General features: G+C 50.9%; 1 protein-coding gene and 2 non-coding genes across 5 annotated transcripts; 1 reads left to right on the top strand and 2 right to left on the bottom strand.

The window, feature by feature from the left end:
* Window positions 1-347: 347 nt before the first annotated feature.
* Window positions 348-538, bottom strand: LOC135978377 (U2 spliceosomal RNA). The gene has a single exon (XR_010595784.1). It is a non-coding gene; the product is annotated as a U2 spliceosomal RNA (small nuclear RNA).
* LOC135978373 (uncharacterized) lies at window positions 352-26,542 on the bottom strand. Of its 3 annotated transcripts, XR_010595781.1 has the most exons (3): window positions 25,893-26,268; window positions 23,116-23,277; window positions 352-8,934 (listed from the first exon to the last, which is right to left on the bottom strand). XR_010595781.1 is itself a non-coding variant. In XM_065579327.1 (2 exons), the coding sequence occupies exon 2, from the start codon at window positions 20,787-20,789 to the stop codon at window positions 18,396-18,398; it is 2,394 nt and encodes a 797-aa protein (XP_065435399.1). In that variant the 5' UTR covers window positions 20,790-23,277; window positions 25,893-26,542; the 3' UTR covers window positions 18,254-18,395. The 3 variants fall into 3 exon arrangements, 2 of the variants coding, with proteins under 2 accessions (XP_065435399.1, XP_065435400.1); XM_065579327.1 differs by lacking the exon at window positions 352-8,934 and having other exon boundaries at window positions 18,254-23,277; window positions 25,893-26,542; XM_065579328.1 differs by lacking the exons at window positions 352-8,934; window positions 25,893-26,268 and adding an exon at window positions 24,501-24,986 and having other exon boundaries at window positions 18,254-23,277.
* Window positions 6,898-7,085, top strand: LOC135978378 (U2 spliceosomal RNA). The gene has a single exon (XR_010595785.1). It is a non-coding gene; the product is annotated as a U2 spliceosomal RNA (small nuclear RNA).

The raw sequence follows: 26,542 nt of genomic DNA, 5'->3' as shown, positions 1-26,542 counted from the left end.
ATGGGGAGAAGAATACAACCTGTCTGTATAATTAATGCAGTTATTTGTATACATGTGACCTTCACTATTATATAAAAAAAGGTAAGTATCTCCCTGATAGACCCTTATTCATTCCTCCTACTGTTAAAAGTACTCACTCCAGAAAGTAGAATCCCCGCTTTTTAAAAAATTCTCTAGTAACGCTCACACGTATAGGCTCACAAAATTATAACAGAAACTTAACACAACATTTTTTCATCCATACCCCCCAAATATCAAATATTTAAGATTAAAAGTGTTATAAAGGCCAGTTTAAAAGAAAGGGAAGTCAACTGATTCTATTTTTGAACCACAATAGTCTCCCCGAGGGGAGGTGCACCGTTCCTGGAGGTACTGCAATACCAGGTCGATGCGTGGAGTGGATGGAGCAAGCTCCTATTCCATCTCCCTGTTCCAAAAATCCATTTAATATATAGTCCTCAGATAGAGGACGTATCAGATATTAAACTGATAAGAACAGATACTACACTTGATCTTAGCCAAAAGGCCGAGAAGCGATACTTTATCGTTGAAATATTAGGCAGCCCTCCCATTTCTACAGCTCTGTATGTGACGGTGACACATGCCAGTGAGCGCCATTAACGCCATAGCAATTTTTTGATGACTTCTAATCTAATCATACTTCCTTCACCTAATCGCTCCATTTTTACTATTCAAAGCAAACCGTCTCCTGCCTGACAATTCAGCTTCAAAACAAATACATTCCTCAAATTTGTTAGCTGTCCCCTTGTCGCTCGTTTCTCTGCCTGAAAGATACTCTCTATTTGCATGAAGCCAGCCCCTTCGCTGCAACGTGCTGACGACATCGGGTTGCTAATCCTATCGTTGCAAGTTTACACTCGGTGCCCTGCTCGCTCCCCCTACAGCGCACAGGATTGTCTTCCCTTCATCAAGGAAGGAAGATCTTAAACAGTACTTAATTTGTAATGAAAGAGGTGCCGGGGATCAAGCAAATTTTTTTTTTAACATTCATAACTGATGCAGCAAGCCCAGAAGTGCCAGAACTATGAACTGCCAAGCCTAGAGGTCCTGGGGCTCAGCCCTGGCACAAATTAAGCACTGATATTTACCCTACTCAAGTGCTTGAGCCTGTACACCTGACCCAAACAAGTCTGTAGGCCCAACACAGAAGAGAGACAAGTTAGAGAAAGAGGAAAGAGAAAGAAAGAAAGAAATGTTTGTGTTTTGGTGTAAGCAGCACAAGGGAGGATGGGAGTCTCCGAACGATTATTTTTCTTATCTCAACACACACCTGAGGGATGATGTTCATTCTGCAGATAATTAGCAGGATATTACTGAGGGAGTGTCAAACCTGATTCGTATGTAAGCCCTCTGTGCAGGGACTGTCTTTTTGTTCTGTGTTGGAACAGCACCCAGCACAGCGGGGTCCTCGTCCCTGACTAGGGCTCTTAAGCACTAGAGGATTACATAAATAAGCAAAACCAGTATTTTAGTACTCAACTCTTAATGCGTGAAAGATAGATACAAGTAAGTGAAACAGAGTATGGGTTGCATTTTAAGGAGGATATGGCTACACTAGCACTTTTGTCAGTAAAACTTTTGTTGGTCAGGAGTGTGGAAAAAAATAACAACACCCCACCCCACCCCGCCGGACATACGTTTCACTGCCAGAAGCACCGGTGTGGACAGCGCTGTGTTGGTGGGAGAGGCTCTCCCGCCGTCATAGCTACCGCCGCTCATTGGGGGCCGTTTAATTATGCCAACAGGAGAAAGCTACACTGCGGCACGGTGTGCCCCTGCAAGGTCTGTAGTGTAGACGTAGCCTGACTTTCTCCCTTTGGCTCTCAAACCCCTGTGACACGCTTTTCCCCACCCTTTCCCAACTGTACAGCCCTCATTAGAAATGTCTCAGTGGTACTCTAATCAAGTTGTCATTATATTAACTTGCTTCAGCACTTTGCAAAAACAGTAGTGCTTGACACTGTGTCAAATTAGCTGATGTCAGCTGATGTGCACACTAAAGAGAACTTTTGTTTTATTGTCTGGGAAAAAAAATAAAGTCAGCAGCTGATTACTGCACATGCACAGAGGCACAAACCCTAAACAAACAAACCCTAAACAAAGACACAAGCTTGTGGACCATGTCAACTTTAGGGCGACAGCACAGTAAACACTTAGACACATGAGTATCTAGGCCATTGAGTTTTAAAGTTACCCACATGCCTAAATATCTACAAGAAAGAGGCTATTTAAACACCAACATTAGAAAAGTGAACCACCAAAAATATGGCCTGTGGTTTGGTTTGGTTTTGTTTTACAAAATACTGCTTGGAAGATGGGAAACAGTCATGGAATTATAGGACTGCAAAGCTTGATTGGGCTCGTGCCTGGAACAGATCAGTCATCAGATTTTGTTTTTTAAAATGCTTTCAGGTAATGTCTACAGCTGTTGAACTTCAATCCAGGCACTTTCTATATGAAAGCAAAACCTCAAAAAAGGGAAATCTGGACAAAATTCTCAGAAGTTGGGGATCCAAAAATGAAGGTACCCAAAAATAAGTGGACCCTTGGCAGAATTGCCAACAGCTGAATTCAAAGGATGAGGAGTTAAATCCTAATTGGCCTTGACCCTGCAATTTGAGTTCAAGTGCTGGCCAATAATATTTCAGGGCAGCTGGACAATTCTGCCAAGGGTCCACTTATTTTTGGGTACCTTCATTTTTGGATGACCCACAAAGCTTGAACACATCCTCAGGGTCCTTCCCGAACTGCATTTTGATCTGTTAACACTTACTCCTGGGAAAATTAATGTTATGTGCAGAATTTCCTTCCCCTTCCTCCCCCCAGAAATGGGCTGCAGAGACCTCCACTAGGGTGCACTGGACCCAGCAGAGCCCAACTTGCAAATAGAAGTCAGTGCCGGGGGAGGGGGAGACGCAATTCCCCTAGTGTGATCTTGTGCAACTGAGTCATAGAGTTGAGCAGTTCCTATTGTGTGGTGCTTACACAATTGTCATTGAATTGTAAACCCCTTTCATTACTTCTCCCCTGTTGATTAATGGCCGTTTAGCACCCTCCTGGGAGTGGTTCATCACCTAGCAGTAGAGACTCCCAAACCTATGATGTATTGTTACCCAAGGTTCTTTCAACCCAAAGCTCTTGGTAACTTTTACTCTGTGCGAGGTGGTGTCAGGAAATAAATCAGGGGAGAAATGGCCGTCCGACCGATAGAGGGCTGGCACAAATAGGACAAGGCAAGAGTGCTTTCACTGATAGCTAAACTTTACTTAGTCTCAAGCACTTACACACGTCCGCAACAGATTAGTAAAACACCCCCAACCCTCGATAATTACCAACGCTGAGTGTGGCTCTCGAGTGAAACAGCGGCAGGCTTCCGGTGGCCAAATCTTCCGTCTGCCGGTGGGGACCTCAAGATGTATCCAGAGGGAGAGTCCAAAACGAGTCCAACTATCTCAAGCTTTTCCCCTTATTTATACATTAGTCATAGAATGACATGTCCCTTAAAGAAAACTTGTTAAGCAAGCAGTTCCAATGGGCAAGCAAGAAGCTCCTTCTGATTATTGATTAACCAGGTGTGGGTTTTTCTAGAGTTTGCAGCCTTGAGACCCCAATAGACATTCCTGGGGGTACATCCTGCTCTTTTAAAATGCATGTATCAGCAACTTTAACACAGTACTTATCAGGAAGGATGCAGGGTCAAGCTGCCCTTTCTGAGGCACCCAAAACCCCCTCCCCTCCTGCCTTGGTCAAGCTGAGACTGCTTAATAGCTTGCTTTTAACAATAAGCCATAGTGGTTTCAGGCACTTTACTGGTTTGACAAAATCTCCCCGTACAGTATTTCAGTTTTCAGAGAAGCGGCTGTGTTAGTCTGTATCCGCAAAAAGAACAGGAGTACTTGTGGCACCTGAGAGACTAACTAATTTATTTGAGTAACAAGCCTACAGCTAAATCCCATAACTGCATACACACTAATGATGTACATATTTGGACAGAACAATGAGTATCCGTAGATCGTGACCTTTCATATGGTATCTTACATGGCATGCTTCTTATGAAATATCACTACGATGTATGAATGATGAATATGGGGGCCACAGAGTGCTATTTTGAGGTACAGAAGGTTACAGTGGGTGAAACCAGGCAATCACTATGAACTCATACAAGAAGACGATAAGACAAGCCCACCACATCACCTGTGGGTGAGCACTTCTCACAGAGCAATCACTCTTGTATGTGATCTATCAGCCCTCGCCCTCAAAGGAAACCTGCATAACACTTTCAAAAGACGGGCCTGGGAGTGTAAATTCATCACGTTGCTAGACACTAAAAATCATAGAATGAATAAAGATACTAGATCTATGGTTTATTTACAGCAATCTGTAAACCACTAACAACGTCCCACAGCTGCTTTCTCCTTTGCAGGAGTGAAAGTAACTTAAAAGTTACCAGTTCGGGGGCCTGGCTATATGTCTGCGCGGAGTCTCCTGGTCTCAGGCCCCTGGGACCCCCAGTGGGAGCGGAAGGTGGTGGTCAATGGGGAGACATTCCTGGCGTGGCGAGATCCTGGGACAGCCCAGGGGGTGCAACCCCACCAGATGCTGAGGGGCTGCGTGACCTGGGTGAAGGTCCCCGGTATGTAGCCATTCGCCCTGCCTATGGCTCAGATCCCTGTGCAGACCAGGAGGGATCAGGCTGGCTGGTAGTTGGGGTTCTCCAGTATATTGGCTGTGACCTCCTGTTGGGGGATGACTGTGTCCCTTTGGGACAGGATACAGGCCCTGCTCCTGTAATGGCTGAGGATTTGAATTTGAATCTAGGGAACCAGTCAGCTGAGACTGAAATTGTTAGTGAAAATACAAATGACCTGGCTGGCAAGGGGGAGGAGCTGCTAAGCTTGTGATACCTGCCTGCCTGTAACCAGGCCCCTGGGGCTCAGTGGGGGGGAAACGACACAGGCAGGACAGGACAGGACGGCTGGCAACTAGGTTTGCATTGTCCAGAGGTGCTGCTGGGAAGTAATTCCATGGCAGGGAGGGGGCTACCAGGGACAGGGCTCAGCGAGGCTCTGACCCCAGGCCCAGCCAGCGAGAGGGAACAGGTTCCACTCCCTTCCCCAGCAGCTGAATTCCAGACCGAGCTGCAGAAGGATTCCTCATTGTAGAAGCTGAGGGAACTTGCTGTCCACAGTGCTGCAAACCCCCTTGGGGAAGGCTGCAGGGAAAGATTCCTGTGGGACAAGGTATTTCTGTACCAGGAATGGGATCCCCAAGGGGAAGTGGAAGAGTGGGGGTTCAGGAGACAGCTGGTAGTGTGCCCCAGAAGTACCGCCACAGGCTATTGTAGCTGGCCCACGATGTCCCTCTCTCTGGACACCAGGGGATCCAGTCCACCCTGCAGCAGCTGCTGCAGAACTTTTACTGGCCTGGAGTCTGTGATGCAGTCCAGCAGGTCCTGCGACCCCTGCCAGAGGGTGGGGAAGGCCCAGAATAAGGGTGAAGCTCCCTTGAGACCCCTGCCCATCATAGAGGAACATTTCCAGAAGGTGGCTGTGGACATAGTGGGGTCCCTCAGCAAGGCAACCTGGTCGGGGAAGAAATACATCCTGGTGGTGATGGGCAGTGGCTCTGTCCTCCACCGAGGCAGACGTGCTGCTGACCATCTTCAGCAGAGTGAGGGTCCCCAGTGAGGTCCTTGCAGACCAGGGGTCCAATTTCATGTCAGCCTTGCTCTGGAGCTTGTGGGAGAAATGTGGGGTCTGGCCCACCTGGGCCTCTGCATATCACTATCAATCCAATGGGCTGCTGAAGAGATTTTATGGGACCCTGAAGATGATGATGACTTTTATGAATCAGCATCCGCAGGACTGAGACAAGTAACTGCCCCACCTGCGGTACAGGGAAGTGCCCCAGGAATCCACAGGGTTCTTCCCTTTCGAGCTGCTATATGGGAGGAGAGTGAGGGGACCCCTGCACCTGGAAAGGAATGATTGGGAGGAGAAGGCGGAAGACCCCCCTGGTGAATCTCTTCCCTGAGATGGGAGCCAATCCTCCCATCAGCAGTCCCCCGTTCAGAGTCACTGGGAAAACAGCCCAGAACTTGGAGAGAGAGGTCAAGGACATGCTGGCTTTAGAGGTGATCCAGCTGTTCAACAGCCCCTGGGCCTCACAACCCATCCAAGCTGGGATGTTTGTACTCCAGAGACTTGATTGGTTTAAATCAGCAGTATTCCCATCAAACCTGAAACAAGAACTTTGCAATTGTTGTAGTTGATTCCATTTAACCAATTTTAACTCTCATCTGTATTTCTTTCTTTTTATGAATAAACCTTTAGATTTTAGATTCTAAAGAATTGGTAACAGCATGGTTTGTGGGTAAGTTCTGACTTGTATATTGACCTGGGTCTGGGACCTGGTCCTTTCAGATTGGGAGAATCTTCTTTCTTTTACGGGGGTATTGGTTTTTATAAACATTCATCCCCATAATGAGTGGTGCTGGTGGTGATACTGGGAAACTGCAGTGTCTGAGGGAATTGCTTGTATGACTTCAGGAGAGGCTCCAAAGGGACACACACACCCACGCAGGGGGAAGAGACCCGTAAACCCCCCCCTGCTGGACTTTATCCCCTGAGCCCTGAACCCACCAAATCTAACTGAACCCCACCACGTGAGGGTCACCCCATCCCCATTACCCAGCCCGCTTACTTATACCCATGACTGTCTGTACTTTCTGTATGAGTGATGGACCCTCACCGCTTGCCAGCTGTATCTTGATCTCGCCCACCGTTTCCCCCCCCCCCCCCATTGGGGACATTGCAGACTGTATATATTATGTGCTGCCCAATACCAAAATAACTGACTTTTCAAACTCTGTGTATCATCTATTTTTAATCATTATCTAATAAACTTTTAAATCTGTTCGTATTAGTTTAATATCTGATACGTCCTCTATCTGAGGACTATATATTAAATGGATTTTTGGAACAGGGAGATGGAATAGGAGCTTGCTCCATCCACTCCACGCATCGACCTGGTATTGCAGTACCTCCAGGAACGGTGCACCTCCCCTCGGGGAGACTATTGTGGTTCAAAAATAGAATCAGTTGACTTCTCTTTCTTTTAAACTGGCCTTTATAACACTTTTAATCTTAAATATTTGATATTTGGGGGGTATGGATGAAAAATTGTTGTGTTAAGTTTCTGTTATAATTTTGTGAGTCTATACGTGTGAGCGTTACTAGAGAATTTTTTAAAAAGTGGGGATTCTACTTTCTGGAGTGAGTACTTTTAACAGTAAGAGGAATGAATAAGGGTCTATCAGGGAGATACTTACCTTTTTTTATATAATAGTGAAGGTCACATGTATACAAATAACTGCATTAATTATACAGACAGGTTGTATTCTTCTCCCCATCCAACAGATGGTCTGTGCATTTTGGTTTGTAAGCTCTAGTGAAGGCACTAGGTGTGGTACTGCACCCAGCACACAGGGGTCCCAATCTTCTGTAATGTAAGTTCAAAACACTAATATTTAACTTCTGGTTCTTACAATGTGGCTTGGGACAGGACACTTCAGGTGGCTGCCCCTTTCGAATTCCTCTGCAGAGTGAAGATTAAGCTATTTACCTCCTCTCCAAGGAGCTTTGTGAGGAGTGTACATTATGCAGTGCTTGCGACATGCTTTACAGCTGTGAAGTGCTCAGTGTTTCTCTTCTGTGAAAGGTTTCAGAGGCGTAGCCCCGTTAGTCTGTATCAGCAAGGAGTCAATGACAAACTGCAGAACTGGAATTCATTTGCAAACCTGACACCATCCAACTAGGCCTGAATAAAGCCTGGGAGTGGCTGGGTCACTACAAAAAGTAATTTCCCCTCTGTTGATATTCACACCTGCCTGTCAACTGTTGGGAATGGGCCACCTCCACCCTGATTGAATTGGCCTCGTTAGCACCGACACCCCCACCCGGTAAGGCAACTCCCATCTTTTCATGTGCTGTATATTTATACCTGCCTGCTGTATTTTTCACTCCATGCAGCTGGTGAAGTGAGCTATAGCCCACAAAAGCTTATGCCAAAATAAATGGGTTAGTCTCTAAGGTGCCCCAAGGACTCCTCGTTGTTTCTTCCGTGAAAGGCTGTTGTGTGGCGATTGATTTATCCCAGGCAGGTGCTCACACTTACAGCGCTGCAGCATTTAGTGAAGACACTACCTACGCCACGAAAAGAGCTTCTCCCGTCAGCGTAGGCGCTGCCCCTCCCTGAGAGGCAGTAGCTATGTCCACAGGAGAAACCCCAGTCGACCCGGGGGGCTAGGTCAATATAACGTGTCGCTCAGGGAATGCATTTTATACCAACATAGGCTGGTAGCGTAGACCAGGGCTCAGTGAGAGAGTTGCTTCCCCCGCCCTTGCAGTTTTTTGTTTTTCCACCAAGCTTTGCAATCACAACCAGCAGGTGGCACCAGAGCTCCACGGCCCCAGCGGTAGAGCGAGGAAGCTACCAAAACAAAGTGAGCGCTGGAGACTGAGCAGAGCTGGCTGCTGGGACCCACAAAACCTGCAGTCTAAGGGCTCGTCTACATGGGGGAATCGACTGACCTCCTCTAAGCAGAGCAACCACGGCGCTGTAGCTATTCCAGTATAACCCCCACACACATGGACACTCTATTCCAAATAAAAGCAACTTTATTCCCCAAAATTACTGCTCTGCTTCCAAAGCTATTCCACTATAGCCATGGCAGGAACTATTCCCATGTAGACAAGCACCTAAATCTGCAGGGATCCCACCTGACAGAGTTGATAGCTTTGGCATGTTCATTGGTGCCCCGTTGGAAGAAACGGCTGAGGGCAGCGTTGTATTCTCCGTCTCGCCAGACTCCAAGCCTGCATGCCACCGTACTCCAACACGTTAGTTGGCTCCCTACAGGGGCAAATGGATGAAATTCTATGGCCTGTGTTACACAGGCAGTCAGATCAAATGATCCCATTGTCCCTGCTGCCCTTAAACTCTAGGAATCCGTTGCTGCAGCTTTACCTAGTCTTGGGAGGGAGGGAGGGAAAGGAAGAGAAAGGCAAAGGAACCTCTGAGATGACACCCCCTCCCCAATAAATGGCACATTTTCGATAATTAAATATCAAACTGGGAACCCCCCAGAGTCTTAACAGATTCTGTCTCTTCTCCACACAGCTAGAGCAGACCTGCCCCTCAGAAACTCTTTGGATTCTAATCTCCTCAGAGACAGATTTATATTCAGCTCGCATGCAGCACGGGAACAGGGATAAGCAGCTCTCCAGCACATCGCCCGATAGGGCAGTGGAAACTGAACCTGACTTCTCTTTTCTGTTATGGGGATGTTCTCATGCATGCTCCAGAAAGTCACATGGTGGTAGATTCAGGAGATGGGAACAAACAACTGGAACATATGCCATTGTGCAAAACATGCACCTTTCTGATTGTACTGAGCTCTGCTTTGCCAGTGAGAATGGAGGGTTTCGTACGAACAGGAGATGGAATAGGAGCTTGCTCCATCCCCTCCACGCATCGACCTGGTATTGCAGTACCTCCAGGAACAGTGCACCTCCCCTCGGGGAGACTATCACTGTGGAAAAACAGAGTTGAGCTGTGTGTTGAGAGGGTGTTGGCTTAGGGTATGGTGTCCCTCGTTGTAAGATGCAGCGCCGTGGTGGGACACCAGCCTGTGATTTATGAGATCTGGGTGCAATTCCCTGCTCCACCACAGACTCCCTGTGTTACCTTGGGCAAGTCACATAGCTTCCCTGTGCCTCAATTCCCCACCTGTACAGAGGGAATAACAGCCAGGCACTGCAGATTGCGAGGGGCTCAAATACTATTGTAATGGGGATCCACTAAGTACAAAGACAGGAGCTAGATCCCGTTCCATCTCACAGAGCCGGACTGATACCAAATGACTGGTTGAAAAGCACTATTGCTATGGAATTATTCTCACACTTGCAGAGTCTGAAAGACCAGCGTAGGTCTAAGTGCACATGTTAATTTTAAGTATCAGAGGGGTAGCCGTGTTAGGCTGGATCTGTAAAAGCAGCAAAGAGTCCTGTGGCACCTTATAGACTAACAGGCATATTGGAGCATGAGCTTTCGTGGGTGAATATGACGAAGTGGGTATTCATCCACGAAAGCTCATGCTCCAACACGTCTGTTAGTCTACAAGGTGCCACAGGACTCTCTGCTGATGTTAATTTTAGATTTCTGCATCTTCCCCTCCCAGAGTCAGTGGGGGACAAGGAGCTCTGTGGCACCAAGGATTCAAGTTCTACAACAAAGACAAAGGGCAGGAAAGAGGTAGAAGAGCAGAGTTGGGGGGTTGGAGTCTTTATTATTATTATTAATAATAGCACAGTAGCACCTAGGAACCCAGTTGAGGTTACGGATCCATTGCGTCAGGCACAGCATAGACATAGCTTGAGAAGCAGCCTTTGCACCACAGAGCTTAGTCTGTTCCCCCCGCCGCTCCTTTGAGAGGGGCAGGGGGACAGAAAACTAGATATCAGACTAACCAGGTTAGAAACATTAGGTAAGTAACACCCTCTGCACTGGTAGGGGGGCAAATACTGTGGTGATGTTATTGTATAGTTATGCAGGGCACCTGCACCCACCAGTCACTGGTCTTTTACCCAAGAACTAAATAGTTCAGTTGTCCCCTAAACATAACAAACCCTTTGAAACCCAAACACGTGGTCCCTCTCCCACTTAGGTTCAGAGAACAACTAAAAAAGAGTCTTTATGGAGCTCTGCATGCAGTTGAGCGGCTTTCAAGCATTCCTTGCTACCTGCTAATGTCTGAGAAGTGAAACCAGTCTGTCCTCTGGCTTCTCTGCAGCTGATTAGCCACAGGGGGCTCTCGGGTCCCTTTCCTCCAAGCTGCTTCTTTGACTTTACATAAACACAATAAAAAGGAGTTTCCTGCAATTCCACTATCCCCGTCTCCAACTGTGGCCAGTACCAGCTGTTTGACAGAAAGGTGGGAGAAGCCCCAGAATGGGCAACTGTGGAATAAGGTCTACTCAGGTCTACACAGAAGTGTTCCATTTTATTACCTGCAAAAATGTCCCTCTGACCAACAACAACATATTTATACACACCCTCCTTATATAATAAATACACTCAAAGGCCTTGATCCTGCAAGGTGCCAAGAGCCTCGCACACCTGATATTCTCTGAACTCCAAAACCCACTGGGTGCCACCCCACCCACTCCCCTTTGAACCACCAAGTACACGCAGGGGACAGTGTTTGCCAATGCTTGGAACCCTACAGACAACTATACAGAGGAAACCCACGGATCACCCCACTTACCTTCACACTTCACTCTTGTATGTGATCCGTCAGCCCTTGTCCTCAAAGGAAACCTGCACAACATTTTCAAAAAGACGGGCTTGGGAGTTTAAATTCATAACTTTGCTAGACACTAAAAATCCTGGACTGAATAAAGATACTGGGTTTATGGTTTATTAACAACCATCTGTTAAGCAAGAGAAATCAGGGTTTGATCCTGCAGAACACGGAGAAAAGGGAAAACTGAATTTTGCAAAGGGAAGCCACAGGTTAACCCTAAAATGCCCAAACTCCAATGGTATTGAGCCAAAGGTGTGGCATGACAAACATGACTGTAGATGGACACTTGCAATGAATTTGTTGTTATTGCTAATGGTAATTTTTGTAACTAATGTGTTGCTATTACCACAAACTGTACAAATGTACAATGTGCCTAATCTTTTGGAACATCCCTTGAACATGTTAAAAGGAATACATGAGAACAGACTTTATGTTAAAAGGCCTTGTTATACTGATGTTTCACAGTTAATGCCTGTAAACAGTATTGGAACTTTTCACGGGGAAAAGACATTCCAGACCTAATGTGCTGTATAAAAAAAGGGAAACTGAGGCACACTACCATATTGCTTTCATGGCTAAATGCCAAGATTCCTGTACTATGAGCAACCTTGACGTCTACATTGACTTGATGTTGACTGGGTTCCAAACATTTGCCAGAGCTTGTATGGACAAAGTAGCTGTTTTCTTTAGCTCTTGGCAAGTTCACACAAGACATAAACAGGTACCATGCTGCAAGAGCAGATCCAATCCACTATTGTTCTAACCAAGTTTTACCTTGAGTTTGTAAAGACATTCAATCATGTTATTAAACATGAGTTTTTGATAAACCATTTCTGTTATACACTGGTATGGCTTCTAACCCAATACTAGCTGTAGTGAGACAGACCCAAGGATGGGGAGCTCTTGGGATGCAATCAGTGATGTTTGTGTCATCCCTTCCTGCATCAATTTTGCATTGGGGGTGTGAAGTTATTGATATAATCTGGGACCATATAGATCATTGTTGCAACCAAGGTCCGGTAGTGGCACCCAAATCTTGTATAAAGGGGGTCAAATGGGGTGTCTAAGACAAGGTTATGGTTTACTGGTTATGATTATGCTGTCTATATGTGTGTATCAATTTTGTAGTTGAAGTTATGAATATTGGCTCTATACCAGGCCTGCACAACATGTGGCCCGCGGGGGCCCACTGTGCGGCCCACGGGGGTTGAGTAGATGGGCTCACTGTGCGGCCCGTGGGGGGGGAGGGGGGTGAGTAGGCAAGCGGTGGGTGAGGCACGGGGGCTGAGGAGGCAAGCAGGCGGGCAGTGGCAGGGAATGAGTAGGTGAGCCGGGCGGGTGGAGGGCTGAGGAGGCGAGTGGGCGGGCAGTGGCAGGGGGTGAGTAGGTGAGCCGAAGGGGGGAGGGGGGGAGGAGGTGAGTGGTGAGTCGGTGGCTGACCTGTTCTACTGATCTGGTCTGGCTCCCATCCCCTCTCCCAGGGCCAGCTCCAGGCACCAGCAAAACAAGCAGGTGCTTGGGGCGGCATTCTGGCGCCGGCCATCATAGATGCCGACTCCGGGCCATGGGGAAAAAGTGCCCTCGCCGCCCCAGCTCGCCTCCGCCTGCTCCCCTGACCGCACCGCCGCCGCTCCGCTTCTATGAAAAGCGCCTGTGTAAACAGCGCTGTGTGTGCAGGAGCTGCTGCGGCTCCATGGGGGTAGAATTTGTGACGGGTTGGATCACAGAAACCCCCTTGGGAGCTGCCACCTGATGTGCAAAGACTACCCCTGCTTCTGTTTTCCCTGCCAGCTCAGGACTCCAGCACCCTGTCTTGCTGAGCCAGACACTCCAGTCTGGCTCCAACACAGATCCAGGGTCTGAATCACTTGTCCCAAAGCTGCAAGTTTACCTGAAAACAGCTCATAGTAGTGTGCTTGTCTTTAGCACTCAGATGCCCAACTCCCAATGGGGTCTAAACCCAGATAAATCCGTTTTACCCTGTATAAAGCTTATGCGGGGCAAACTCATAAATTGTTCGCCCTCTATAACACTGATAGAGAGATATGCACAGTTGTTTGCTCCCCCAGGTATTAATACATACTCTGAGTAAATTACTAAATAAAAAGTGATTTTATTAAATACAGACAGTAGGATTTAAGTGGTTCAAAGTAGTAACAGACAGAACAAAGTAAGTCACCAAGCAAAATAAAATAAAATGCGCAAATCTATGCGTAATCAAACTAAATACAGATAATCTCACCCTCAGAGATGCTTCAGTAAGTTTTTCTCAGACTGGACACCTTCCAGGCCTGGGCACAATTCTTTCCCCTGGTACAGCTCTTGTTGCAGCTCAGGTGGTAGCTAGGGGATTCTTCATGATGGCTCCTCTCTCTCTCTCTGTTCTCTTCCCCCCTTTATATCTTTTGCATCAGGCGGGAACTCTTTGTCTCTCTGGGTTTCCACCCCCCCTCACTGGAAAAGCACCAGGTTAAAGATGGATTCCAGTTCAGGTGACATGATCACATGTCACTGCAAGACTTCATTACTCACTTGCCAGCACACACATATACAGGAAGACTCATAGGTAAATACAGCCATCTGCAGACAATGGGAGTCATCAAGATTCCAAACCATCATTAATGGTCCACACTTTACACAATTACAATAGGCCCTCAGAGTTACATTTTATATTTCTAGTTTTAGATACAAGAGTGGTACATTTATACAAATCAGATGATCATACTCAGTAGATTATAAGCTTTGTAATGATATCTTACAAGAGACCTTTTGCATGAGGCATATCCCAGTTACTTACATTCACTTATTACCGTATTTTCTCTAAAACTATCTCAGTTACATTATATTGACTTATTATCAAGTTTTTATAAAACCATATAGACTGCACAACGTCACACCCTCCTCCTGAACTTACTGCCAGAGACTTGGACACTGACCATGGTGGAGGCAGTATACGTAAAATTCGTTTTTGGGCTCCCCTATGGGGCAGACACTCCTGTGTCCCCCAAAAGGGAAAGAGACCCTGATCCAGCTGTAGGCTCACAGCTACCAGCTATGAGGGACCTTTCGCTGGCCAGCCAAATCCCCCCCCTTTCACTCAGGTTGGGTTTGCTTCCAGCTAGAGTCCTTGGGGTTTGTTCCCATCGCAGCAGTCACCAGGATACATGTCTCTGTGCACCTCTTTCACTCCATTACAGCCAGGTCATGCTTCTGTGTTTTACTTGCTTTGTCTCTGAAGTCCAGGCTGATGGGCAGCCTTTCCTTTTTCCAGGTCAGCCTTTTCCCAGGCGAATTGTACATCAATTTCCATTTGTCTTCCCTTGAGACCATCACTTAATGAGCTGGGATACCACAGAGAACACCCTCCTGCCAGAACAGGCACCCCTCCACTCCTGTCTTGCTAAATTAGACATCCCAGTCAGCTTCAGCACAGACGGAGGTTGGGCCACACCCATCTGCAGTTCACTGAAACTGAGATGCACTCAGCTCAGGGGCTTCTTAGTTAACAGAGACATTCCCAGTGCCCATTGTTCAGTCTTTCTGGGCAATTTGAAACTTGTGTAGTTTTAGCTTCTTTTGATCTTCATTCTTACTTATTTTGCTTCCTTTTCTGTCCCTACTTCCCTTTCCCGAAATAAGCAAACAGAAAATAACAAACCAGTAAAGAACGGTTACTTACCTTCTGTAACTGTTGTTCTTCGAGATGTGTTGTTCACGTCCATTACACATTAGGTGTACGCGCGCCGCGTGCACGGACGTCGGAAACTTTTTCCCTTAGCGGCTCCCGTCGGGCCGGCGGGGCCCCCACCTTCCCGCCAGAGCGGCGCCCCGCTCCAGGGTATATATATCCCTGCCGACCCGACCCCTCCGGTTCCTTTTTGCCGGAGACTCCGACAGAGGGGAAGGAGGGTGGGAAGTGTAATGGACGTGAACAACACATCTCGAAGAACAACAGTTACAGAAGGTAAGTAACCGTTCTTTCTTCTTCGAGTGATTGTTCACGTCCATTACACATTAGGTGATTCCCAAGCTTACCATTGGAGGTGGGTAGGAGTCAAGGTACAACTGACTGTAACACAGCCCGACCGACCATCGCGTCCTCTCTGGTCTGATGATGGATCGCGTAGTGGGCTGTGAACGTATGTATGGACGACCAGGTGGCTGCCTTACAGATCTCCTGGATAGGGACCTGCGCCAAGTAGGCCACTGAGGACGCTTGGGCTCTAGTCGAATGGGCCCAGATCTCCGGGGCCGGAACATTGGCGAGCTCATAACAAGTCCGTATACAATGCACAATCCATGCCGACAAGCGCTGTGTCGAGATAGGCAAGCCTTTCATACGTTCCGCAATCACAATGAACAGCTGGGGTGTTCTGCGGAACGACCTGGTCCGCTCCAGGTAAAATGCCAACGCCCTTCGGACATCCAGGGTATGTAGGCTGCGGTGGTGAGGGTCCGTATGGGGTTTAGGAAAAAACACCGGTAGGCAAATGTCTTGCCCCATGTGAAACTGTGATACCACCTTTGGGAGGAATTTGGGGTGCGGCCTAAGTTGCACCTTATCTTTATGGAACACCGTATAGGGTGGTTCCGAAGAGAGGGCCCTCAATTCCGATACCCTTCTGGCCGACGTGATGGCCACGAGAAACGCCACCTTCCACGAGAGGTGCGTGAGGGAGCAAGTGGCCAGGGGCTCAAAGGGAGGACTCATGAGTCTATTTAGGACTAGGTTCAGAGACCACGTCGGAACCGGCGGGCGTGAGTAGGGAAACACTCTTTCCAGCCCCTTGAGGAATCGGGCCACTGTGGGGTTGGAGAATACTGACACTCCCAACTCTCCCGGATGGAAAGCCGAAATAGCGGCTAAGTGAACTCTAATTGAGGCGGGCGCAAGCCCTTGATTCTTGAGGTGCAGTAAATAGTCCAAGATGGACGGAACTGAGGCCTGTAAAGGTTGTATGCGTTGAGGCTCACACCAGTGGGAGAACCTTTTCCACTTCGCCAGGTATGTTGCCCTTGTGGAGGGGTTCCTACTATTAAGGAGGATTTGCTGAACCTGGTGAGAGCACCTGTGTTCTGCATCGTTCAGCCAGAGAGATACCATGCCGTGAGATGAAGCGAAGACAGGTTCGGGTGGAGTAGGCGACCTTTGTCTTGTGTGACTAGGTCGCGATGGAGGGGAAGGGTGATTGGATCGGTCATGGACAGTTCCAGCAGGGACGTGAACCAATGCTGGCGAGGCCAGGCCGGGGCAATAAGTATGATCGTTGCCCTGTCCCTGCGGGTCTTGAGAAGAACCTTGTGTATAAGTGGAAATGGAGGGAAGGCATATTTTAGGCTCCCTCCCCATGGGATCATGAAAGCATCCGCTAATGATCCCCGGCTGAGGTTCTGGAACGAGCAGAACTGAGGGCATTGGCTGTTGTCCCTGGTGGCGAATAGATCCACCCGGGGAAAACCCCACCTCCGGAAGATCGAATGCAGGACGTCTCCTCTCAACGTCCATTCGTGCATTCGGTAGGATCGGCTGAGGCGGTCCGCTAAGCCGTTTTGAATTCCCGGAAGATACGTCACGATGAGGTGTATCGCATGGGCTATACAGAAGTTCCATAATTGGAGTGCTTCGTGACAGAGGGGAGAAGACCGGGACCCGCCCTGCTTGTTTATATAGAACATGGCGGTAGTGTTGGCCGTCAGGACTGCCACGCTGTGACCTTTTAGGAAGGCATGGAAGGTCTGGCAGGCGAGGCGAACCGCTCTTAGCTCCTTCAGATTGAAGTGAAGCAGCTTGTCCTCTCTGGACCACAGCCCTTGGGTCCGCAGTTCCCCCAGGTGCGCCCCCCAACCCATGTCTGATGCATCTGTCACTAACGTCAGAGTGGGTTGTGGGGCAGCAAAGGGGATCCCCTCGCATACCTGCTGGCGATCGAGCCACCAGCGTAGCGAGCTGAGTACCTGGTTCGGGATCGTGACTACTTGATCCAATGGGTCTCTGTTGGGGCGATGCGTGTGGGCGAACCACAACTGTAAAGGCCGGAGCCTCAGCCAGGCATGTCTGACCACGTGTGTGCAAGCTCCCATATGCCCCAGAAGCTGCATGCAACACCTTGCCATTGTCGTGGGAAATTTTTGGACCGAGCTTACGGCCCCGTGAATTGACATGAACCGTGCCTCTGGTAAACTCGCTTGCGCGGTTACCGAGTCCAGGGTAGCACCTATGAAGTCCAGCCTCTGTGTGGGGACTAACGTGGATTTCGGCACATTGACCCGGAGGCCGAGCTTGTCGAACGTCTGCAAGGCCAGCGTTACGTGAGATCGGACTTCGGCCTCCGACCTGCCCGCGAGTAGCCAATCGTCCAGGTACGGGAACACACGCATCCTTCTTTTTCGAAGGAAGGCTGCTACCACGGACATGCACTTCGTAAACACTCGTGGTGCTGACGCCAGGCCGAAGGGAAGGACCGTAAATTGGAAATGGCGCTGGCCGACGACGAAGTGCAGAAAACGCCTGTGGGCCAGATTGATTGCGATGTGAAAATAGGCATCTTTCATATCGAGGGCAGCATACCAATCCCCCGGATCCAGGGATGGAATAATAGTTCCAAGGGAGACCATACGGAAGCGCGCTTTGATCAGGAACCTGTTTAGATCGCGCAGGTCCAAGATAGGACGGAGGCCCCCTTTTGCCTTGGGAATCAGGAAGTATCTGGAATAGAATCCTTTTCCCCTTAGGTCCAGAGGGACCTCTTCTACTGCTCCTGCAGCGAGAAGGGTCTGTACCTCCTGTATGAGGAGTTGCTCGTGAGAAGGGTCCCTGAAGAGGGACGGGGAAGGGGGATGGCAGGGAGGGGGCGAGGAAAACTGGAGGGTATAGCCCGCCTTCACTGTGCGCAGGACCCAGCGGTCCGATGTTATGCGCGACCAGGCCCGGTAGAAACGGGACAGACGGTCCTTGAAACCCAAAGGAGGATCCGGAATATGAAGTGGTACGCTGTCCTCGGGCGTAGCTTCAAAAGCCTGGTTTATTTCCCGGCTGTGGCTTGCCCTGGCCATGATTCTGGCCCTGGTTAGGCGTATTGTTTCGTCTCCGCCTGTTATCCCTGCCTCGACGGCGGTAAGGCTCGTGTCGGGGCCGAGGGTGGTAATGCCTTTGCGGCGGCTGGGGCTTGAAGGGCTTACGCTGCGTCACCGGCGTGTGCATACCCAACGACTTAAGGGTCGCTCGTGAGTCCTTAAGGCTATGCAGCCTGGCGTCCGTCTGGTCGGAAAACAAGCCCGAACCTTCAAACGGGAGGTCCTGCAGCGTGGTCTGTACCTCCGGCGGGAGACCTGAAGCCTGCAACCACGCCGAACGCCTCATCACGACTCCCGACGCAATTGTTCTAGCCGCAGCGTCGGCTGAGTCTAGAGCGGCCTGTAAAGAGGTCTTGGCCACTGCCATTCCCTCATCCACCAGGGCCGTGAACTCCTGATGAGCGTCAGGTGGGAGGGAGTCCTTAAACTTGGCGACTGATGCCCAGGAGTTAAAACTGTGCCTGTTTAGAATCGCCTGCTGATTGGCGATCCTCAGTTGAAGGCCTCCCGATGAATAGACTTTCCTCCCGAATAAGTCCAATCTCTTAGCTTCCTTGCCCTTGGGGGCAGGAGCTTGCTGGCCATGCCGCTCTTTCTCGTTTACCGCCGAGACCACCAGCGAACAGGGGGACGGATGTAGAAAGAGGAAGTCAAACCCTCTAGATGGGGCGAAGTATTTTCTCTCCACGCCTTTTGCAGTTGGTGCACTGGAGGCCGGTGTTTGCCACACCGTCTTATAGTTGGACTGTACTGTCCGTATAATCGGGAGAGCGACTCTGGAGGGGCCCTCTGGGCTCAGGATATCGACCATGGGGTCGTCCTGCTCTACGGTCTCCTCCGCCTGCAAACCCAGATTGAGGGCTACCCGGCGAAGCAGGTCTTGATGTGCCTGATGGTCAATCGGGGGAGGGCCGGACACCAATGTGCCCGCAACCGCCTCATCTGGCGAGGAGGAAGAGGTCGGGGCCTTCTGCCCATCCTCATTATCCTGCAATCCGGGCTCAGCCAATTGCTCCTCTGCGGCCTGACCCGCCGCGTGGGATTGGGACGGTACCGTACTCGGTGCCGAGTCCACTCCTTCCCGCTCCGGTGGTCTAGAGACCGTTGCCTCCCTATACGATGGCGGACGGTGCCGCGGGGAGCGGGATCGGTACCGGGATGGCCCGGATCTCGAGGCCCTCGATGGGGGCCCTTGTTGGTGGTAGGCCCAGAGTGTCCAGAATGGCCATTGGCTCGGCTGGCCCCATTGTGACTGTCCGTAGTCCCTGCTGGTCTGTGACCTACGGGCAACCCCGCCGTATCGGTCTGAGTCAGTCCCCGAGACCACGGACGGTGACCTGGAAGGCCACGGTGGAGCCGTAGGACGGTGCCGGTCCGATCTTGGAGAGTAGCGCCTTCGCGACCAGGACCTGGAATGGCGCCTCGTCGACCTGGACCTGGAACGGTACCGGTGATCACGGGACCGGGAACGGCTATGGCTGGTCGGCCTTGGGTAACGAGCCGCCAATGCTTCGCGGTGCCGACTCGTGCTCGGTTGCTGAGTCGGTGCCGATCGTTTGCTGAAGCCCGACTGCTGCGGTGCTTCTTGCGCCGGGGGCAACCGGGAGTCCACCGAGGCGGAGCTCGACCGGGACCAGTCCCTGGAACGGTGCCGAGACGGCGACCGTGATGGGCGCACCATCGCCGGCTTGCCTCTGCGCGGCAGCATAGGCGGGGCACCTTCAGCGCGTACTGGGGCCTCAACGGACAAGGCGATGAGGTCCTTAGCTGCCACAAACGTGTCCGGAGTGGAGGGCTGTTCCACAAGTTCCTCCAGCCCTTCATCGTCGCTCGACGCGCTCATCCCGGGGCTTGACGGGCCCTTCGGCGCCGGAGCCACTACCGGGGTCCTTGATGAGGCCGTGTCGGCCTTAGGGGCACTCGAGGTCTTTACCGGTGCCGCCTTCTTATGCGGGGAGCGACCGCGGGCCTTAGGTTGGCCCTTCACTTTCGCCGGCGAAGACGATCGGCGTCGTGCACTTCCCCGCTGGGTCGGTGCCGCGGTCTTCGAGTGACCCGCCGGCGCCGGTTCCCGCACCGAAACCGGGGCGCTCCGCACGGAGGCAGACGGTGCCGTCGAAGTGGAGGGCTGTAACGCCGTCTCCATGAGCAGCTGCTTAAGGCGAAAGTCCCTCTCTTTTTTAGTTCTGGGCTTAAAGGCCTTGCAGATCTTGCAGCGCTCTTTCTGGTGAGCTTCCCCCAGGCAACGCAGACACGAAGCGTGGGGGTCGCTCAATGGCATAGGCCTGCGGCACGTGGCACAGGCCTTAAAACCCTGGGCGTGTGGCATACCCCGCCGCCCGGGGCCGGTGCCGGGGCTGAACAAACAACCCCAGCAGGAGCTTTAAGTACTCTAATGAGCCGTTAACTACTGAGTAAACACTATCTTACAACTAACTGATAACTGCTAGATAACTCTAATGACTATTGCTAAGGGACACTCTCAGACGAGAGACAGAGTTGTTCCAACGCCGCCACGGACGGTAAGAAGGAACTGGAGGGGTCGGGTCGGCAGGGATATATATACCCTGGAGCGGGGCGCCGCTCTGGCGGGAAGGTGGGGGCCCCGCCGGCCCGACGGGAGCCGCTAAGGGAAAAAGTTTCCGACGTCCGTGCACGCGGCGCGCGTACACCTAATGTGTAATGGACGTGAACAACACATCTCGAAGAAGAACCACTTTGTCTGTTCTCCAGCCACCACACTTAAAACTCACTTAAAATCACTACCAGTATCTCAAAGCAATCAGCTGTGCACAGATCCTGCTCGACTACGCCACTGTGACGGGTTGGATCACAGAAACCCCCTTGGGAGCTGCCACCCGATGTGCAAAGACTACCCCTGCTCCTGTTTTCCCTGCCAGCTCAGGACTCCAGCACCCTGTCTTGCTGAGCCAGACACTCCCGTTTGGCTCCAGACACAGATCCAGGGTCTGAATCACTTGTCCCAAAGCTGCAAGTTTACCTGAAAACAGCTCACAGTAGTGTGCTTGTCTTTAGCACTCAGATGCCCAACTCCCAATGGGGTCTAAACCCAGGTAAATCCGTTTTACCCTGCATAAAGCTTATGCAGGGCAAACTCATAAATTGTTCGCCCTCTATAACACTGATAGAGAGATATGCACAGTTGTTTGCTCCCTCAGGTATTAATACATACTCCGAGTAAATTACTAAATAAAAAGTGATTTTATTAAATACAGACAGTAGGATTTAAGTGGTTCAAAGTAGTAACAGACAGAACAAAGTAAGTCACCAAGCAAAATAAAATAAAATGCGCGAATCTATGCCCTAATCAAACTGAATACAGATAATTGCCTCACCAGTTCCAGAGTGCTCCCTTTTACAGGCTAATCTCCTTTTAGCCTGGGTCCAGCAATCACTCACACCCCCTGCAGTTACTGTCCTTTGTTTCAGTCTCCTTCAAGTATCCTGGGGGGGGGGGGGGGAGTGGAGAGGCTCCTTCTTTAGCCAGCTGAAGACAAAATGGAGGGGTCTCCCCTGGGTTTAAATAGACTCTCTCTTGTGGGTGGAGACCCCCCTCCTCCCTCCTCTGCAAAGTCCATCTCTAAGATGGAGTTTTGGAGACACCTGGGCAAGTCACATGCCCCTGCATGACTCAGTCTTTGCAGGCTGACGCCATTGTCCACATGGCATCTTGCATGTCTCCAGGAAGACTTCTCATGTGGATTGGAGCATTCCAAGATGCATTGTTCCCCAAGTGTCTCTTGATCAGGTACTTAACCTGGTGAATTCCTTCCTAAAGAAGCTGACCAAATGCCTCACAAAGCTTACTTAGAAATCAGGCCAGCATACAGCCCATATTCTTAACCTCGAGTAGAAAATGATATATATGTGCAAATAGGATGAATAGATATAGTAGATCATAACCTTTACAGAGATATGTTACATGGCACAGGCAGCACAAAACATATTCCAGTTATGTCATACATACATTTATAAGCACCCCCTCCCCATAAAGCCTTATGGAGTACACTGTCACAGAATTGTTCACATCCCTGAGCGACACAGTTGTACCGATATAAGTCTGTAGTGTACACCTGGCCTTACTCTTGTTTACTTTTGCCAATGCGACTCTCACTAAATGCAATGATCAAAGGGGTAGCCGTGTTAGAAGCAGCAAAGAGTCCTGTGGCACCTTACAGACTAACAGACGTTTTGGAGCATGAGCTTTCATGGGTGAATGGCATCCGAAGAAGTGGGTATTCACCCACGAAAGCTCATGCTCCAAAACGTCTGTTAGTCTATAAGGTGCCACAGGACTCTTTGCTGCTATTACTAAATACAATGTTGGCACTAACCATTGATTCTTGGCACACTTCTCTCTGCCCGCCCCTCCCCCCCCCCAAAAGGAAACTTAAATCACCCAAAAGAAGGGGTAAAATTAGCCATAAATGAGACAGACACACATGAGCTTAACAAACAATATACACATCCCACCAACTACAGCCAGAATATTCCCCTTTTCCACACATCTCTGTGGGGACTCACCATCTTTCAGAGCTCCTGCCTCTACTCCCCTGCTGCCAAAGACTGAATTACCTCAGCCATAGGGAGAAACCCAACTTAAATAGTGCCCCAGGCGCCTCCCCTTTCCTCACCATCTCTTGGGAGGCCACAACAGCTGTAAAATAGAGGTAGCAGGGACGTAGCAGCTCATTTCCAGGACAACACCAATAGAAGGAGGAACTGTTAAGCAGAACAGGTCTTGGCTGTGGATCTGAAGACTCGGGATTTCAATCATACTCATGATCCATGTGAGACTGAAAAAATATGCACATATAGAAAAGTTAGTGGGAGGGCCCTGCTGTAACTGCTGGCTTCATTTTAAGTAGGAGAAAAGGACGGTCTAGTAGGTAGGATACTGAACTGAGCCTGGGAAGTCATGGGTTCTATTCCTAACTCAACCACAAAGGCCCAGATTTGACCTCAAAGTTATTTAGATGCTTAACTCCCACTGATTTCAATGGGAGTTAAGTGCCTAAATACATTTAAGAATCTGGTCCAAGTTCCCTAGGTGACCCTGGGCTAGTCACTGAATTTCCCAGACCCCCTATCAACTAAGAAGAACACTTCCCTACTTCACATGCATTGCACGAGGTGCACGGAGACTGCAGTGATGGGGGCCAGAGAAGTACCTAGACTGATTGAGGTTTACCTGGGTTCCTTATGCCAGTCCCAGGGTTACAGACAACCCAGGATCTGTGATCAGATAACAGGGTTTATTTCCTTATTCGCCATCACATCCGAAGGAAAACAGAGCGAATTCTGAGCCCCTCTCTGCAGCATCGCAGCTGCCCGAGCCTCCGAGCCGCGCCCCCCGTAGGAGCAACAGCTGGGAGCTCCAGGGAGGGGCCGCTGCTTTTCAGGAGGGGAGACTCGGGATGGGGGTGGGGGAGCCTGCGAGACTTGAGCAGTTCAAAGGGCAGCCAAACTTTTCCATTGTGCCCCCTGGCAGGTTCGGGCGGCAGCTAGCGAGAGGAGAACGCCGCCCGGCCAGAAGAAAAGTGCCGCGCGCTGTGCAAGCCCCCCCCCTCCCCGCAGGGAAGTTGGTCCAATCTAGGGTTACCATATTTCAGCAAGCAAAAAAGAGGACGTGAGGAGCCCCGCCCTTGCCCCTCCCACTTCCCATCCCCCTCAGAACTCCCAACCCTCCCCCCCGTTCCTTGTCCCCTGACTGCCCCCTCCTGGGACCCCTGCCCCTAACTGCCCCCCAGGACTCCACCCCCTACCTATGCCTCCCTGCCTCTTTTCCCCTGACTGCCCCCTCCTGAGAACCTCCCCCCATCCTAACTGGCCCCCTAGGACCCTACCCCCTACCTGTACCCTGATTGCCCCAACCCTTATCCACACCCCCACCCCCAGACAGACCCCTGTGACTCCCACGCCCCATTCAACTGTTGGGGTCCACTAGGTATAGCTACCAGGTAACTCGGGAGAGCGGAAGGCCAAAAGTGTCAATGAAACTCTTTTGCTCTGGGCCTACCTGAACCACAGTGACTCCATCTTGGGAACTCTCACCTACTTCTGTGCTAACTGCTTACATGCTCTGAAGTAGGTTGAAGCAGAAATGTAATGTCAGCTTTTTAGCAGATGGCTGCAGTTTCACTCACACTAGCAGAAATAATAGAGATAAGAAGCGGGGTAGTTAGTTTGCAGGCGTCTAATCCAAGGTCGCAAAGACTGAGAAAGTTTTCTCACAAGCTTATGTAGAGTTTATTGTAACAGTTGTCTGGAAGGGAGGGGTAAGGGGGAACAGCCAGACAAAGAGATGTATGCAAACAGTTTAGAGTACAAAAGGTAAAATTTGTTTGTATTTGTTGCACTGGATTTGAGACATGCTGGTCTCCTAGTGCCATTTCAGAGCTCTGAAATAAACTTGGCTTGCTTTCTCCCCTCGGTGTCTTTATTGGTGCCAAGCACACCGGGCAACGAACCCCCTGTTTGCCATCTCGGGCCCAGTTCTGGGCAGTCAACACAACCCCTCCCCACCCCCTGACAGCCCCCCCAGAACTCCCGACCCATCTAAACCCCTCTGCTCCCTGTCCCATTGACTGCTCCGATCCCTCTCCCCACTCCTGCCCCCTGACAGCCCCCTCCCGAACTCCCAACCCCCCCCCTCGCTCCTTGTCCCCTGACTAACCCCTCCTGGGACCCCTGCTCCTAACTGCCCTCCAGAACCCCACCCCCTACCTAAGCCTCCCTGCTCCTTGTCCCCTAACTGCCCCCTCCTAAGACCCCCCACCCTAACTGCCCCCCAGGACCCTACCCCCTACCTGTACCCTGACTGCCCAAAACCTTCTCCACCCCCCCAAAAAGCCCCCCTCCCGAACTCCCGATCCCTCCCCATCTCTTGACTGCCCCCTCCAAAATCTCCCTGCCCCTTCTCCTGCCCCCTGGCCCCCTTACCCTGCCGCTCAGAACATGGTGTTGGGCTCTGTGCGGAGCCGGACACGTCGCTGCGCTCCCCAGCGCAACACACAACCCGCTCCCACCCCACCCAGTGCTGCCGGAGCGGGGCACTGGGCAGCAGGGGAGGAGGAGCTGCCGAGGCCCGATGCAAATGGCCCGGCAGCCCGGCTGGCTCAGAATGCGGGGGAGGGGGGGGCGGGGAGGAGGAGCTCTACAGCTGCTCCGGAGTCCAGCCCGGCAAGCTGCGGGGGAAGGGCTCTGGCAGCCAGAGCCCTATGCGAGCGGCTGAATTTCCTGCAGCCCTCCCAGCCGCGCCTCACTCTGCATGGGGGGGGAAATCCCCGACATTTTTAGTGATTTACAAATTCCCCCCCGGACACTATTTTTACCACAAAAAGCAGGACATGTCCGGGTAAATCCGGACGAATGGTAACCCTAGTCCAATCCAAGCTGTGACCTCACCCACCTCGTGCTCTGAAGGGCGAATTCAAACGCCCAAAGCGGCTCCCTCAGGCCAGAGCCCCAGGCCGGGACCCTGTGGCCAGGCTCTGTCCCTCCAGCGCAGAGCGCGTCTCTCTCTGGAGACAGAGGTGTCCGGTCAGCCAGAGCCCCGCCAGCCCCACGCTGCGGAGACCAGGCACCCGCTGGGGAGGCGGGGCCTCCTCACAGGGCGGGTAGCCTGGGGCTCGGCCACTCGGGGGAGAGGCTCAATTGGTCTGGCCCCTCCCAGCGCTCCTGTCCCCTAGCTGCGAACGGGGCGTAGCAAGCCCAGCACGAGCCCGCCTTACCCTAGCCTGGGCGCGGCCGGGGTCGGGACGGGTGTTATGCCCCGCCCCTGCGCCGCCCGGACCAATAGGAGCTCAACATGCCTCTGGCTCGAAAAAGGGGAGGGGATGCCGCCGGGTTTTGCCAGGGCTGCTCCTGTGAAGGGGCTGTCGGAACCTACTGCGCGTGCGCTTCCCCCGCCAGATGGCTGTAATGAGCCGCCGTGACCACCCGGTGGCAGCAAAGAGTTTGTAGAAGAGCAGTTTGCTGCTATTTCTGTAAAAAGGCCAAAGTAGCAATTTAAAAATAAATCAAATCAATTTGGTCCTGTAAATAGTCACCCTTTTTACA

The sequence above is a fragment of the Chrysemys picta genome, unplaced genomic scaffold (assembly GCF_011386835.1).
Source record: "Chrysemys picta bellii isolate R12L10 unplaced genomic scaffold, ASM1138683v2 scaf232, whole genome shotgun sequence".
Taxonomy (NCBI): domain Eukaryota; kingdom Metazoa; phylum Chordata; order Testudines; family Emydidae; genus Chrysemys; species Chrysemys picta.
The sequence above is the reverse complement of the archived record's forward strand: the minus strand, read 5'-3'. Positions and strand labels throughout refer to the sequence as shown.